The sequence below is a fragment of the Anarhichas minor genome, unplaced genomic scaffold (assembly GCF_050575085.1).
Source record: "Anarhichas minor isolate MPS153535 unplaced genomic scaffold, ASM5057508v1 ptg000041l, whole genome shotgun sequence".
NCBI classification, from domain to species: Eukaryota; Metazoa; Chordata; class Actinopteri; order Perciformes; family Anarhichadidae; genus Anarhichas; species Anarhichas minor.
In genome coordinates this window covers 5,634,139-5,648,703 of record NW_027466487.1, presented here as the reverse complement: position 1 = coordinate 5,648,703, position 14,565 = coordinate 5,634,139, and the positions used below count along the sequence as shown (strand labels likewise).

Sequence of the window (14,565 nt, the reverse complement as noted above, 5' to 3'; positions counted from 1 at the left end):
TATTTATCTACAAGGTGATAAGGGAGGGTTGTGTGCCTGTGACAGACAGTTTTCCACAGTACCTGTATGAGATAAGTGACTCTGGTCAGCAGATTGTTGAGGGTGACCTTGGTTTGTTTCAGGTTCGTCTGGGAGGGGCTGAAGGTGACGCCCTCTCCACACCAGGAGCACGCCGCCGGGTTGGTGAAGGTGGCTGTGGGGCAGATGCGACACACCACTCCGTACCACACTTCACTGCGGCCTCCCATGTCCACTGGAGGGCGCCACCTTAAGGACACCCCACCATCGGCGCTCTCATACTCCCAAGACATAGAGACCGGAGCAGATGGAGGAGCTGGGGAGAAGATAGAGAGAAGGCGAGAGGTTTGACATACATAATGTAAGCGGCGGACACTTAGGTGGAAGCACCTGCTAAAAAGTTTAAGACATTGAACCAAGTTAAGTATAATGGAAAGAACGTTATGAAACAAAGTTTGACCGTGACACAATTTAAGTGAGCAGAGAAACTAAATACTTAACAGTTTTCTTCTGCTGGTGGAATTAAACTTCCATTATGTCAGTGGTTCCCAAACTTTTTCTGTCAAGACCCCCTTTGATGATATAGGAACATTGGACGACCCCCCCCCCCCCGCAACCCGACCCCAAATTTGTCTTGGTTTTTAATGAATTGCATTATAATGCATGAACTGTATAAAATATTTTTGCGCTTTAGACCAGTCACAAATCTGTCCATCTTTGTACATACTTCCTTCTCTTATCTTTATCTTTCTCTGTCGCTCCGTATCTTTCTCGCTCTGTGTCGCTGTGTGTCTCTCTCTCGTTCGCGCTCCCTCACTCTCTCTCTCCCTCGCTCGTTCGCGCTCTCTCGCTCGGGCGCGCGCTCGCTCTCGCTGGTTTTGCCACAGTCGGTCTGTGACATGAGCCGCTCTGGTGGCGTGGTTGGAACACAGTGCATGTCACGTCGGTTATTTTATATTGTTTTACCGGTGTATGTGTGCGTCTGTGTGTGTGGGTTGGTGATGAAGCCGCGACCCCCCTGTAGTACCACCGCGCCCCCCCTAGGGGTCGCGACCCCCACTTTGGGAACCACTGCATTATGTTATGATAAAAAAAATGATTCTGTGCATCTCAGTTCTCACAGTCTGAGTAGATGACAATGACCAATGAGGCCCCTTGAAGACATCCCAGAGAGCCCAGCATAAACAAACAAACCAACAAAGCTCACTTGTGCAGGCGGAAGAGTTGGCATCATTGGCTGCCCGGTAAAATCCGCTGCGACATTCACACACACTCGATCCCTCTTGGCTGGTTCTGCTGTTGGAGGGACACACCGAGCAGGGAATGGAGCCCGCAATGGACTTGAAGTAGCCCACCGGACAGGCTGCAGAGGGACACGAAGAGACACTGAGCTTCATTCTCAGTTTACAATCAAATAGCCTAAATGAAGTATTCACTTTGAAGGGCCTTTCACACAAAATGTGGCAACAGCACCACTGTTCTTTGGGACCTATCATTTCCAATGGCTTGCGTGGCGCCAAGACGGCTTTTCGTAGCGTCAAGCAAAGCAGCGCAGCATGCCGAGATGTTCGCTGTACCTAGCCGCGAGTCCAAACCGTCTCCTGTCTGAGAGTCAGTGATGTCTAGTTCTGTGCCGAGTAGGAGTCAGCAGGGTTTCAATGCTGTATAATACTGTCTCTCTACTGATTTTACTAATTACTGCAACACATCTTCCTCCAGAGTGAAGGAACCAGTGCGAAATTAGACACAAAAATATGGGGCAGAGAAAAAACTAAAATAAAGATGTGGTATCACATTTACCTGAAGCTGTGATATTTTTTAAACCTTGAAAAATTAGGGTCAGAAAAATAAATGAACAAACTGAAATGTTTTGTAAAATTCTAACCAAACTAAAAAATTTGTTATATTTGCAGCTGAAACACATTAAAAGTATCAGTATCAGAGGTTGAAAGTTCATTTTTGGCCTTGGATCACAGTTAAAAACAATATTAACTCAAGGTCTGTACTCACTTTTGCTCAAATGATCGTAATAATTGATTAGGTGTGTAAATAAATAGTGTAAAAGAAGAAAACATTCAGTATACATGAAGAGGAAATTCGTTTGGGTTATCATTAACAAAAAGCACACTAGTTAAATGACAAAATATTTTCCACATCCTTGATTTGATTGAAAGTTATACATAAAACACCTATTTTGACCTCACAAGAACCACATAAACCTTTCAAATCTTAAATACCACAAACTATTTTTGGGGAAAGCATCAATTTCGTCTTGGTTTGCGATTCCCATTGAGTCAAAAGTTCAACTAAAACATAGCGGCCTGCTGTTTGTTGTTGGGTTTTGTCTTGCACAGTCATTTACAGAGGAAGTGGCTCGCATTAGCAGACAGCAGCAAAACCACCAGTCGACACACTCAAGTTCAAAGTGACCAAGCTGACCCTGTATAGTATACAGGGTCAACTATGGTATACAGTGTATACCATAGTTTTGAGAGACGGACTTCTTCGCTTTCTCGCAGAGTGAGATGAGATGATTAATGTAACTCTCGTGTTTGGTTTTTGTACGAGTTACACAAATGAGTTACAACGTGTTAATTCGTTTTAGAGCTTAGAGGTTCTAGTAAGTCGATTTTGTTAATTTGGACAGAGCCAAGGCTAGCTTTGCCCCTGTTTCCAGACTTTGTGCTAAGCCAAGCTAACCAACTGCTGGCTTTACCCTTACATTTAATGGACAGATGTGAGAGCTTAATACATCTTCTCAACTAACTCTCCACCAGAAAGTGAATAAGCATTTACCCAAAAATGTTTAATTATTCCTGTAAAATGGAGGTGGATTTTTCTCAACCTGTGAAGGAAAATTTTAATCTAATTTAAAATATATATTTTCACCAAATCCCATTATAGTCACGGTAGAATGTGTAATTATTCCAGAATAAAAAAGAAAATAGAGTAGAAACTTAATACAGTAATAATGAATTGTATGATAATCCTTGAATCGAGTGATGTAATCCAATAAAAGATCAAATCAATTTAAGTTCAAAGCATGCATAACTCTATTTTTCTCCCTCTCTCTCTCTCTCTCTCTCTCCTCTCTCTCTCTCTCACACACACACACACACAGAAAATACCATTTGAACCTGCAGGCTGTTATCCTGAACTGATGTGTTTTACAGTGGAAAATCCGTGAAATGTGGCAGTTGTTAACGTCAAAAGTAGGACAGCTGAGCGCTGAGGTCAAAATAACACACACACTTCATGCTGCTGTGTGCCGCAGCTCCGAGTGCTCGTCCTGAGCAGGACTATGAGAACATTGAGAGTTGTGCCTTCAGGCTGGTCTGCTGCCATTTTGACTGCGTGAACGCCTAAAGCAGAGTCAACTACAGGTTGCATCGTTCAAAAACAGCTCCTTTTCTCTGTGAGCTATAAATGTAGAGTGTGTTTGTGTTCACAGACAGCCAGGCCTTCTTGAATCTCTGAGTGTGTAAATGGCACACCTGATAACACCCGACGAACAGCTTTAAATAAGGATCCTCTCATGTGTTATTAAAACAGAGGAATGGACGAGAGAGGATGAGTGTGTGCTCTTTATGGTCAGCAGGAATGAACCCCTCACCTTGTTTACATAACCTTGTCAAGAACATTTATCAAATGTGACACACTGTATGTGTGTGTGGATGCATGTGTGTATATACTAGATGGTGTCTGGGAGAAGAAGATAAGACGGTAAGAAGTGAAAGAGGGCAAGGAATAAACAGATAAAAGGCTTTCTGTGTTCTCACTTGTCTCAGAGAGCTGACTTTGCTTTCAAACAGGTGTGAAAAGGAGAAAAAAAAGGAGATGGAGGGAAGTAAAAGGATGTCGAGAGATCACAGAGGGAGAATATACTGGAAAAGGGGAAGAAGTGAACATAGAGAAGGATGGCCCAAGACAGCTGTAGGATGAACAGTGGGATTATGTATATGAGCGCCAGATGATGGGTGAAAAAACGAGGAAAGAGGAGAGCGAAACATCCTCCTTCCTCAATCTTTTATGTCCCAGCTGCACATTACCAAATGTGTTCACTTACGGCTCTGACACGAAACATGACTTTGCTACAAAGCCTCTCATCGGCGTTACGAGCTCCGGCAACAATTTAACCCCCCCTCCCCCTCCTCTCATCTTCATCCACCTGATTACAGCAGCCAATGAGAGTGCAAGTCCTCTGCCCTCTTGCATGATGTGCAACCCCCATCCCCCCACTGTCGGCTAACATCCATCTATCTCCCAGCTATAAAGTAGACAATTCAAGGCCATAATGGCAGCAGACACAGATGCCTTTACATCATACATCAGTACACTCTGGAAAGTAAGAAGAGAAGTGAAGAAGAGAGGAATTAAAGCGAGGGTTGATGATAAAAACATGGATATTGTAGTGTATGACAGTAACAATAAGAGATATAAGTAATTCATTTTTTAATGAATCAACTTACAAATAAGAGCTGAACTGATCACTCGATTAAGTGATTACTCCATCGTCAGAAAATTACTACTAAATGTAATTGAGTAATTGTTTCAGCCATAAATGATCCAGCTCTAGCTTCATATATGTGAGGTTTTTGCCCCTTTTTATGTTTTATATCATCTTAAACTAAATATCTTTGGGTTTTGGACAAAAAATAAGCAATTTAAAGATGTCATGCTCAGCTCGGAGAAATATAGATGAGCAAATAATCTAAAAAATAATCATACGAAAATAATCCTAATTTGCCGCTCTACTCACAAATGTTGAGAGCTACTAACGACTGGAGTCATATTGCTTGCAGGTGCCAATGCAGCAACATCAATATTTCAGAGATGACATGGCAATTGAAGAACAACAAAATGAGAAAAATCCAAAAATCCAATAACACAGAATAAGATAGATGTATAAATGGATAGAGAATGACTTGGGGGAAAAGGATTATTTTAGCAAAGGCTACATGAAAACAAAATCAAATCCTGTTAAGAGAAAAAACAAGTACAATTGAACACTGAAAATAATTTCTGAGGAGATAAACAGAAATAGAAAAAAGACAGCAATAAGGTGAGTCATTTGACGTTAACATAATACTTTGGTTTGTAGATCGTTGACCCAATTTCTCTTTTTCTCTTCTCTCTCCCTGTTTCATGCACTCATTCCCTCTTTTGGCTCGCAGCATTCTCTCTCTCTCTCTCTCTCTCTCTCTCTCTCTCTCTCTCTCTCTCTCTCTCTCGGACCTATGAGACCTCGGCCGACATAAGCTCGGTCAAAGATGCAACCACACAACAGAGAGATGAGCACGCATGGTTCCAACCGTAAATGTCTCCCCTGCGTCTCTCCATCCATTATTGTTCCTCTACCTTCTGTTGTTGAGTGCAGACAGAGACAACAGACACATACACTGGATCACATGTGCTATAATATTTGATTTGATTTCCATATAAGCTCCATCAGCACACAGGCATATGTAAAAGCAAACAATGCTTTGAATTTCTCATTTATAAGCAGCTCTTCACAGATCATGAACTAGGTGGGCTTTATTTAAAACAGAAAGCTATTTCCTGTCCTGCACATATTTAAAAAAAAAATACTGCAGAATATTAAATTCCACAGCATGTTTTAGACATATCCTACAAATCCTATATGTTTAAATAAAAATGTAAGTAAAACGAGACGTACTGTATTTCACACACTTAATATTGCAAGTTCCTATAAGTTGAATGAGGCAGCAAGTCTTTGTAATGCAAACCTCCATGTGAAAGAAAATCTGTGTGGACAAAAATGACAATTACACCAAGGATATTACACAAATTATACTAATTGTAAGTGGATGTGTATATATAGACCTTTGGGAGATTATCATTTTCAATGTTAGACTTCTCTTTTTCTTTTCTATGCTGCCTTTGTCCTGCTCCTGGCCAAATGAGGTTTGATGAGCACATTATTCACCTTTTTAATAAAATAATAGCTTATTCTTACATCTAGCAGTTACTGAGCAACATTATCAATCATTAGGAGTGTTGTGTGGGTCCAATATTCCCTCTCTTTTAGCTCTGTTTTTGGTCTCCTGCGGGAAAATTTGATTATTTAGCTGTTAAATGCTCCACTAGTCTCTAACGGTGTCTGTCTGCTCTATGGTGCGGAGCAAATAGTAAACAGTGTTTTTTTGTTGTTGTTTTTTTTGCTTTTTCTGCTGGAATCGACACTATGACAGTTAAGCTAAACAAAATGCTGAATTCGCTATAAATCTCTGCAAAGAGATTTTTAGTTAGATGCCCCAAATAAGGTCTGTGGTGAAGAGATTTTACTGTTTTATTCTACGACATAAAATACACAAGTAAATACCCCACTCATGAATTTTGAAGCGTGTCTTAAAAAAGGCGGTTGCTAACAAGTGGCTAAATACTAACATTAGTCCACCTTTAGCTTAGTGGTTGTGACGTGAAGTCATGCGACCGTGGTGTAGTTCTTTAGATAGCCTAACATCAGCTTTTTACTTCTAGTGATTGCATTTACCCTCAAAAATCCTAAAAGTGGCGTTCATTTGTGAAGATTATCTTGCTGAACAAAATGTGAAATTATCATAAACGTTTGTTTGCCACAGAGCTTATTTTCTGCAATAATCCAAAATCAAGTGGAAAAATCCAATTGGCTTTTTGTCGAGGTTATCTTATCATTACACTACTTGCTCTTATGATCCAACATCCTAAATAAATGACTGTTGTGATGTAGATACGCGTGATCAGGATCGTTTGTCATTATCGCCTGTACTCTCCCACAGAGAGGACCAGCCAGCAGTCAATACTTGGTCTCATTGATCGTCTCACTAAACTAAGTCCGGCTCAATGCTTGATCTTTATTGACTGGAAAAGCAACTGAATGTCAACATTGCTAATAAGTATCCATTTGACATATCACAGTGGATAATAATTATGAAGAAATGCTGAAAATGTTTTAATCTGAAGAAAGTCTCGCCTACTGTCTGCTTTGAGGAAGATATCCATGCTGTTTGGTGAAAAGTGTATTTTTGGGACCAGAGAAGAGTCAATCATCACACTCAAAATACTATCAAGCTCGCGCTCTTACTTTTACTTCCTCCCCTGGCCAAATGTTCTTGTTTTCCGCCACAACAAGCCTCAGGATAGTGGACGTGTCTGTGCTAAGAGCGACCGTTCTGGGCGACAAATCAGGACAATCTGACGTGTTGAATATTTCAGCCGCACTCCACAGAAAACATCAACATGTGTCCAAATGAACTCAGAGCCCATTTGAGCATTCGGCACTAATCCGTGTCCCAAATCCTCGACGGTGGCTTAATGTTTGAGAGGGAAGGAGCTTGTCTGAGGACGATGTACTGCCAGCTCAGACCAACTCGGGGAGCCCAACACTAAGGGACTGTTTCATGTTTGGCTGACCAGGTGTAATTGTGTGTCATGCTCAGTCGTGTTTCCGCTCGTTCTCTCCGCCTCTCCGTCTCCCTTGTGGGATACAAATGTCAAAGGATGAAATCATCGGACAGCTGCTGCTTGTCGTCTGCCTCTGTCCTTATCATCTTTCAGAAGACTGAAGATGAATTTTTATCCAAAACGGAGCTTTGAATGCCACAGCGACTGCATAGAAGCCGGATGATCTTTTAGACTTGCTTGTGATAAACAGCTTCATGAATAGTTAAGGGAATGATCTTTAAATGCCTGTCTGCCAAAATGCCAGCTGTGTATTAATAAGTGTTTGATGGTTCAGTTGGTTATTTAATTCATCATCAGTCCAAATGGTGTCGTGTTGTTTTGGTGAGTCTGAATTAACAGAATGATCGGGCATCACGCATGTAGTAGAACGTTTTTTACCCTAGCTCCTCTAAGTGTTTTGGTCATTTCTAATGTTTCAATTTCATTTCAAAGAGATAAGTTATGAACGATGGGGATTTTCTGTGTTCTTTTCAGTGGTTTAAGTGGGTGGGGCTTCATTGGAAAAACATGACGTTGAGTAATTAGCATATACCAATCAGGATTCTGTTAAATTTGCATCAATATCTAATGACAGTCGTGGGGCTGTTTGCTTAATGTTGCTTTCAATCAAATCTGATCAAACCACAACCACACAGTCCTAATGACGCAGGTGCAAGTTAAGATTTTGAGTGTTCTTTTAAATGAATCTAAAATCTCTTATTTGTCCCTTAAAATGATGTCTTGCTTGAGGGGGCAAAGCTGCGCTGGGGTTTAGTATTCTCACATGGATATCAAACATTAACTCTCACTATAGTGATTTACTTAAATAGCAAGAAGCCCAATACAACTTAATAAATGGAGACAATACATCCTCACAGGGTACTGGTCAGTGTGCTAAATAATGTCTTCAATGAAATGCATGTAGGTTAAGATGAGGCACTTGTAAGTGGAAAGAAATGTCAGTTTACTGCTTGATAAAGTGTTCATAGTGCCGGCGTCAGAAAAACAATGACCATCTTGCAGAATGGAATGCCTTTAATTACAGCTTCCAACCAATACGTGCGTGTAGTGCATTCCTTTACTCGCCTTGAGCTATTATTAAATGTCCTTGGTGCTTAATTCAAACTGGAACAAAATGTACAAGTTTGAATAGTTAGGAAAGTTTGGTGCTCCACTTTCTGGTGAGAACAAGGATCGGCTACTGTTAATAATTCCTCACGACTGCGTCGCCAGTTAACCATCTGCCTCTTTTCGCAACATTCCCAGGGAGCCAGAGCGGACAACAATGTAATGATGCCAATCCACATCATTAGTCAGTGAAGTGATCAACAAAACATAATCAAATCAGAGTTGGAACAAAAAGCCGGAGCAGCGTGGGCAGCAATGTGTTAGATCATTCATAGACCGTCACTGGGAGCCTTTGCTCCGGCAGGCTGAGCTGTGTCGAGGGGTGATTTGTCAGTAAATATCAATCAAATGCAGACAAGTAGAAGTGGCCGGCCGAGTGCAGATGTAAGCATGAACACATTTCACAGCTGACTTGGCAGGATTGGAGGATTAATTGTGCTGGAGGTAGTTAGACTTTGAGGGCCCCTGTGCAAGGGAGCTGAGCAATTATGGCCATTGAAATTCCTGGTGGGCTTCGTTTTTTTAAACTATAATCCCGGCATTTTACAGACGTATGTGGAAAGCGCACATCAGCCATGCAGCAAGAGACACTTGAGCATAATCACTTATTCGCACAAAGAGACAATCATCCACTCTTTTGCCTTCCCAACTTTAACGTTGTTTTGCCTGCTCTGTTAAGTCATTAACTTGCATCCTCCTATCTTTCACTCTCCCTCCACCTCTCCCTGTTTTCCCTACACTCCCCCTCTCTCCCCCTGCGGTTTCTGTCACTTGTTCACAGACGAGTGGCCTTTACATCGCCATGACCTAAATGTGTCACTTCCCTCTCACTGTGGCTCTCTCTCCCTCTCTTCCTCTCCTTCCTCCTCCTCCTGCTCTCTCCTGATATCCCTTCCTGTCCGTCTGGACATCTCTCAAATTCTTTTCTACTTCTCCCCCCCCCCCCCCCACTCACACACACTTTGAGAAGTGAAAATGTTTTTGACCACTTTTGCAATTGCTGACCATTGCCTCTCCTCTCTTCTACTCTAGCAGTAAATTACCAATTGAACAGCTTCGTATGCCTGTAAAACTCTATTTTACTCACCATTTTCTATTTATTACAGAATATATGCAAATGTTACATCACTAAAAATTCACTGCATGGATACAATAGTGCCTCTCCTCTTCTCATCTCAAACTAACCCTGCCCTCGTTTCCCTCTGGTCTCTACATCAAACACAGTCAGAGTGACAGCAGCTCCTCTCAATATTGATCCAGACGCTACGTATCTCAGCAAATACCAAGAAGAGAACTGATAGGAAGTCAAGAGTGGCCTAAAAGTTGATTAACAGTTTTTATTTTTGGATACATTTTAGTTCAAACGAGCTTGAACAGAGTCACTATACGTGCATTTAAAGGTGAAATTCACTGATTAAAGGATCAGGAAACAGGAAACGGTTAATTAGGGCTGTCACATTTTCAATTAGAAAGTCAAACTACTTTAGAAGATGGGCAAAAAATCGAATATTTTATCTGTAACGACTTGTTCAAAATTCACATGATGCATGCAATAGGCCAATGCTTGAAATCCATTCATAAAACACATTATCTATCTATCTGATCCACTGCATGTCATGTTGCCCCCTCAGTTAACTATACTCTTTTGGATTCAATGCCATAGACGGAAAAACTCAAAATAAGTTGGACAAATGATATACTTTTAAGTTTTTGAAAAAACATGCCGGCTCTACTCCACCTGTGAAAACTGTTGTATGATGCTTTGTAACTTTGAGCTGCATGATGGGAAGTGTAGGAGCCGGTGTCTTTAGAGTCTAACCATATCTCGTCCTTTGCTGAATCAATTTTAACAATTCTTTCTTTGATGTGTCTCACCAGAGTTACCGAGGTGCATTACTAAATTGCTTTTTAAACTATTGTAAAAAGGCTGATGTACTGTAGCTACTTTACACGGGAAGTGAAATGAACACGATGAGGAATCAGGCCGATCAGTATATTCTTTGACTTACCCAAGCAGGCAGATCCATTGAGGTTATGCTCATAGCCTTCATCACAGACGCATCCCCCTACAGGAACCATCCACTCCCCTTCAGCATTGCAGTGCATTCGAGGGGGCGTGCCTCCCTGTGCTTTACTGTGGGGGACACATGTCCCGCTCAGGGGAACTAAGGCAGTCGGCTCAGCCCCTGAGGGAGTTGCAGGGTAGGATGCCAAGTACACGCTGGTGGCCGGACAGCGCCGATAGAAGACTGACACACCCATGAGGGAAACACAAGCTCCACTGTCAACGACAGCCAGGACGAATCTGAAACAAGGGTCATATGTTAAGATGGGGGACATTTAGTCCCTTGGGAGTGATAATGTTAGTAAAACACGAGCAACATAGTGAAGCACACAGTGATGATTACCCATTGCGTGTGAGTGGGGCAAAGCTGCGCGTCTTGATGTTGATTCGGCTGTATCTGTTGGGCTGATACTGGTGAGGTGAACTGGGCTCCACCTTGGAGAAACTCTTATCAGCCGCGATGGTGTCGATCTTCACCCAACCCTCCCTGGTGTCCTTCTCTCCGTTGGACGGCTGTGGTGAGGAAAGAACAGCGTGGACAGCAGCCGGTGGAGGGAAACATAATTAGCGGTCAAGAGAAAACAAATTAGCATGGAGGGAATGTGTGAGAGGAAGGACAGAGGTCAATAAAAGGAAGACGATGGATGTTAAAATGAGCTGGTTGATAGGAAACATACAGTGTATCTAACTAAAATGGAAGGAGTCTCTGTCTGCATGTCTGTCCTTCGATTTACTCAATAGCCCTTCATCCAATCGACTGCACACTTGGCGGGTGTATTGCTGAGGATTCAAGGAAGTGCAGTGTCGAGTGGACCTCTTTAGAACCACGGGACATATTTATTAGTAGTGCGTTATGTACACACTGTGTAGAGTATTAAGAGGGGACCCCTGTTACTGCCCCAAACAGCACGCTGGGTTCGTCTTGCTCTCTGTTGCTCATTACAGTACATTCAACAACAAATAAAGAAAGAGAGACCGGAGATCTACGGACACATGTATTAGTCATTTTCTGATCCGATCGTCTTCACGCTTGGCAAATGTATTGCTGAGGACCCAAGGAAGAGCAGTTTTGAGTGTGAGCTCTTGAGATCTACGGGACATATTTACTAGTAGCGTGTTACGAAGTGCACACTGTGTAGTTTATTGAGGCGACCATTAAATGTTACACCACTGAACAGCATGCAGCAATACCGGAGGCCAAGCAACCAGCCCGTTCCGAACGGACACATGCACTAGTAAAATCAAAAACGAATTTAAAGAAAAGGGAAAATGACATGATGAAATACAAGCTCAGACTTTGTTGTATTCTTCCTCGGCACATGAATAATTAGAAGAGTAAACGTTGACTTGTATGTATGCAGGTCCCAGTGGGGGTTCGTGCTCAAGTCCCTGTGATGACTTTCAGCGCTGCAGTGCTTCCTGACTCTTCTGTGACTCTCGTCTGATTCCTCATCAGGCTTTGATTTACATTTTTAAAAAGCATCTCACTTCCCTAAGAAGAAATGCATTCATACAAATGCTGCATCCCTCCCACTGTGACTGCGACTGCACATGTAGCTCAGGCAATTCAGACTCGGTAGCTCAAAATGTGACTAGCAATGTGACTAAATGCATAAATAAATAAAACATTTTTGGACAGTCAGTGTGAGTCAGACAGGCCTCATCGACAACACATGAGGTTCAGAGAGCTTCCTGCAATGAGTGTAAAATGGTCACAGTTGTATATTTTATGCCTTAAAGATATAATTAGTGGGACTGAAGTGACATTTCCGGAGACCGCCGTGGCACATTTTAGCATTTTGTAAACCACAGTCCTCAACAAGTATGTGCTTCACACCAGTGTTTCATTCTCAGCTTTTCTTGACAAGCCCAACAATAATCAGGATGATTATACAATTACTCCTTGTCGTGAGATGATGGAAGGTTTTGCAGTTTTGGAGTAACATGAGCACAACATCAATAGAAATTGCATTTTACTTTGCTTTATGATTCTTTCTGGTGAAGTAAATAGCTGGGAAAGAGGGTCTGTTGAACTGCAATAATCTGGATTCAAACTGGGGCCGGGGTTTTGCCTCACCTCAGCTGCCCAGGTCCTCTCCAGCTCTCTCTGGGAGTCGGCCTGTTTGTAGTACAGGGTGAGTGTCTCTCGGCAGGTGGGTGACGGTGATCGAAGGCTGGCGCAGTCACGCACCGAGAAACGCAGCGTGACGAACACCCGTGGAGCAGAGTGGCGTAACAGGAAGGGCGTAGCCAACCAGTTGTCTTGAATACGGGGATTTTGGTTGACATTACAGACCTCGAAGGTTCGTATGAGCTTCCCCCGGTCGTCCAGGACACTGACCTCATCCCACTGAGAGAGACAGAAACAATATTATGAGCTTGTGTAAACCCAACTTGGTAAAAGAGAAACATGATCTTAAGCAGGGAGCTCTGGAATAAGCTTGTGTAAACTCTAAAAACCCTGCTGTGTTTATGGTTTGTCCACAGTTCAGATTCATCCTTATATCTCTAAAGATAGTTTACATCTCTCAAGGTAAATATTGAACATATTGCCGGTGTTGCTGACATGTGGGCCCTGTCCTTTACTAATATCACACACTGTTGTTTGACATCTTTATCACTAGTGAGATAAGTATAATAGAGTATTTGATTTGTTCTGATATAACACAAACACTATTATTGAATCTGTAAGTGAAAAGCTGTTCTTTTACTGTCCCCAGTGAAGTAGGCCATCTCTATTTCCTAGTTATCCACTATAGACTTTCCTATGTCTAATTAGGTAATCAATGATTATAAAACCAGTAGTTAATTAAATCACTTGAGCCATTCATTTAGAACATACACTTGTTCAAGTGTAACAGACAAAACTGTAATAATCAAGAGACAATTAATTTCTACCAAAAAACAAAACACATTTCCTCTCTTCTACTGGAATCTAACCATTCAGATCATTTCAGTTTCATGTGTCTACTGTTTATGGTGCGAGAGAGAGTTATATTTAATATAAATAGATGATGTTGGTATTTCCCAATTGAATGTGTTACAGTAGTATAATTATGTATTATAATAACAATAATTCAGTTTCATAATGTGACAGGTGGTTAGTTTTTCTCTTGCACTAGTTTGGCATTTGCATGTGTATCACTGTTCACATGTGACAGGTGGCAGACACTTGTGTGTCTGACTTGTGGCAGCTGTTGTGTAATAAAACGAGCAGATTCTGTCACATTTTAGGGATTCTGAATACTTCTAGATGCACAAATGGATTGGGGCATGAGTTTTGTAGCTTCATGGAGAGAGAAAAAACGAGCAGCGCAGAGACACGGCTCTGAATGAGACTCCGTCAGTTGAGTCAAAATGTAAATGTAGGCGAGGGGTTTAGTTTCACCAATTATACAGTACGGTGCCTCCAAGGATGAAAAGGCTCCGCTTTAAGCCTGTGTAGCCCTAAGTGACAAGCAGGGCCTTTTCTGTTGTAACACAGAGGAATTATGCATTAGGCCTCATCATCAGTATTCTCTGTGCAACAATGGCAATAGACAAAAGGTCCTGACACCCTATCAGAGTGCATTTAGTATGTGTGTGTTTCTGTGTTTGTGCATGTTAGTGTATCTCTGCGTGCTCATGTCTCTTTCTCTGTGTGGTTCTGACAGCCAGTATGAACAGAAACCTTTGTAGCATCACACATGAGGGAGTGCATTCATATTTGGTCCAATTGGAATAATGATAAGATCAGTGAGCAGATAGAAAGAGTCTGAGGCGCTGTCAGTCTAATGGAGTGAAAGGACAGTTTTCTCTCTCCCGGGCCGTGATTCACTCCCTGTCAGACATGGGGATGAGAGGAATCGGGTGGAGGGAACAACAGAGAGCACATGGTGGGATGAAGGGATGCAGATGGGGAGCAGGGGCTG

General features: G+C 42.0%; 1 protein-coding gene across 1 annotated transcript in view; it reads right to left on the bottom strand.

The window, feature by feature from the left end:
- ephb6 (eph receptor B6) overlaps positions 1 to 14,565 on the bottom strand; it is a 33,937-nt gene that overhangs the window by 6,101 nt on the left and 13,271 nt on the right. Inside the window, exons 3-7 of the mRNA XM_076109493.1 lie at positions 12,732 to 13,004; positions 10,998 to 11,167; positions 10,599 to 10,894; positions 1,226 to 1,381; positions 63 to 334 (exon numbers count right to left, since the gene is read on the bottom strand). Of these exons, the coding sequence (XP_075965608.1) occupies positions 63 to 334; positions 1,226 to 1,381; positions 10,599 to 10,894; positions 10,998 to 11,167; positions 12,732 to 13,004 (1,167 nt within the window). The remainder of the gene's footprint in view (positions 1 to 62; positions 335 to 1,225; positions 1,382 to 10,598; positions 10,895 to 10,997; positions 11,168 to 12,731; positions 13,005 to 14,565) is intronic.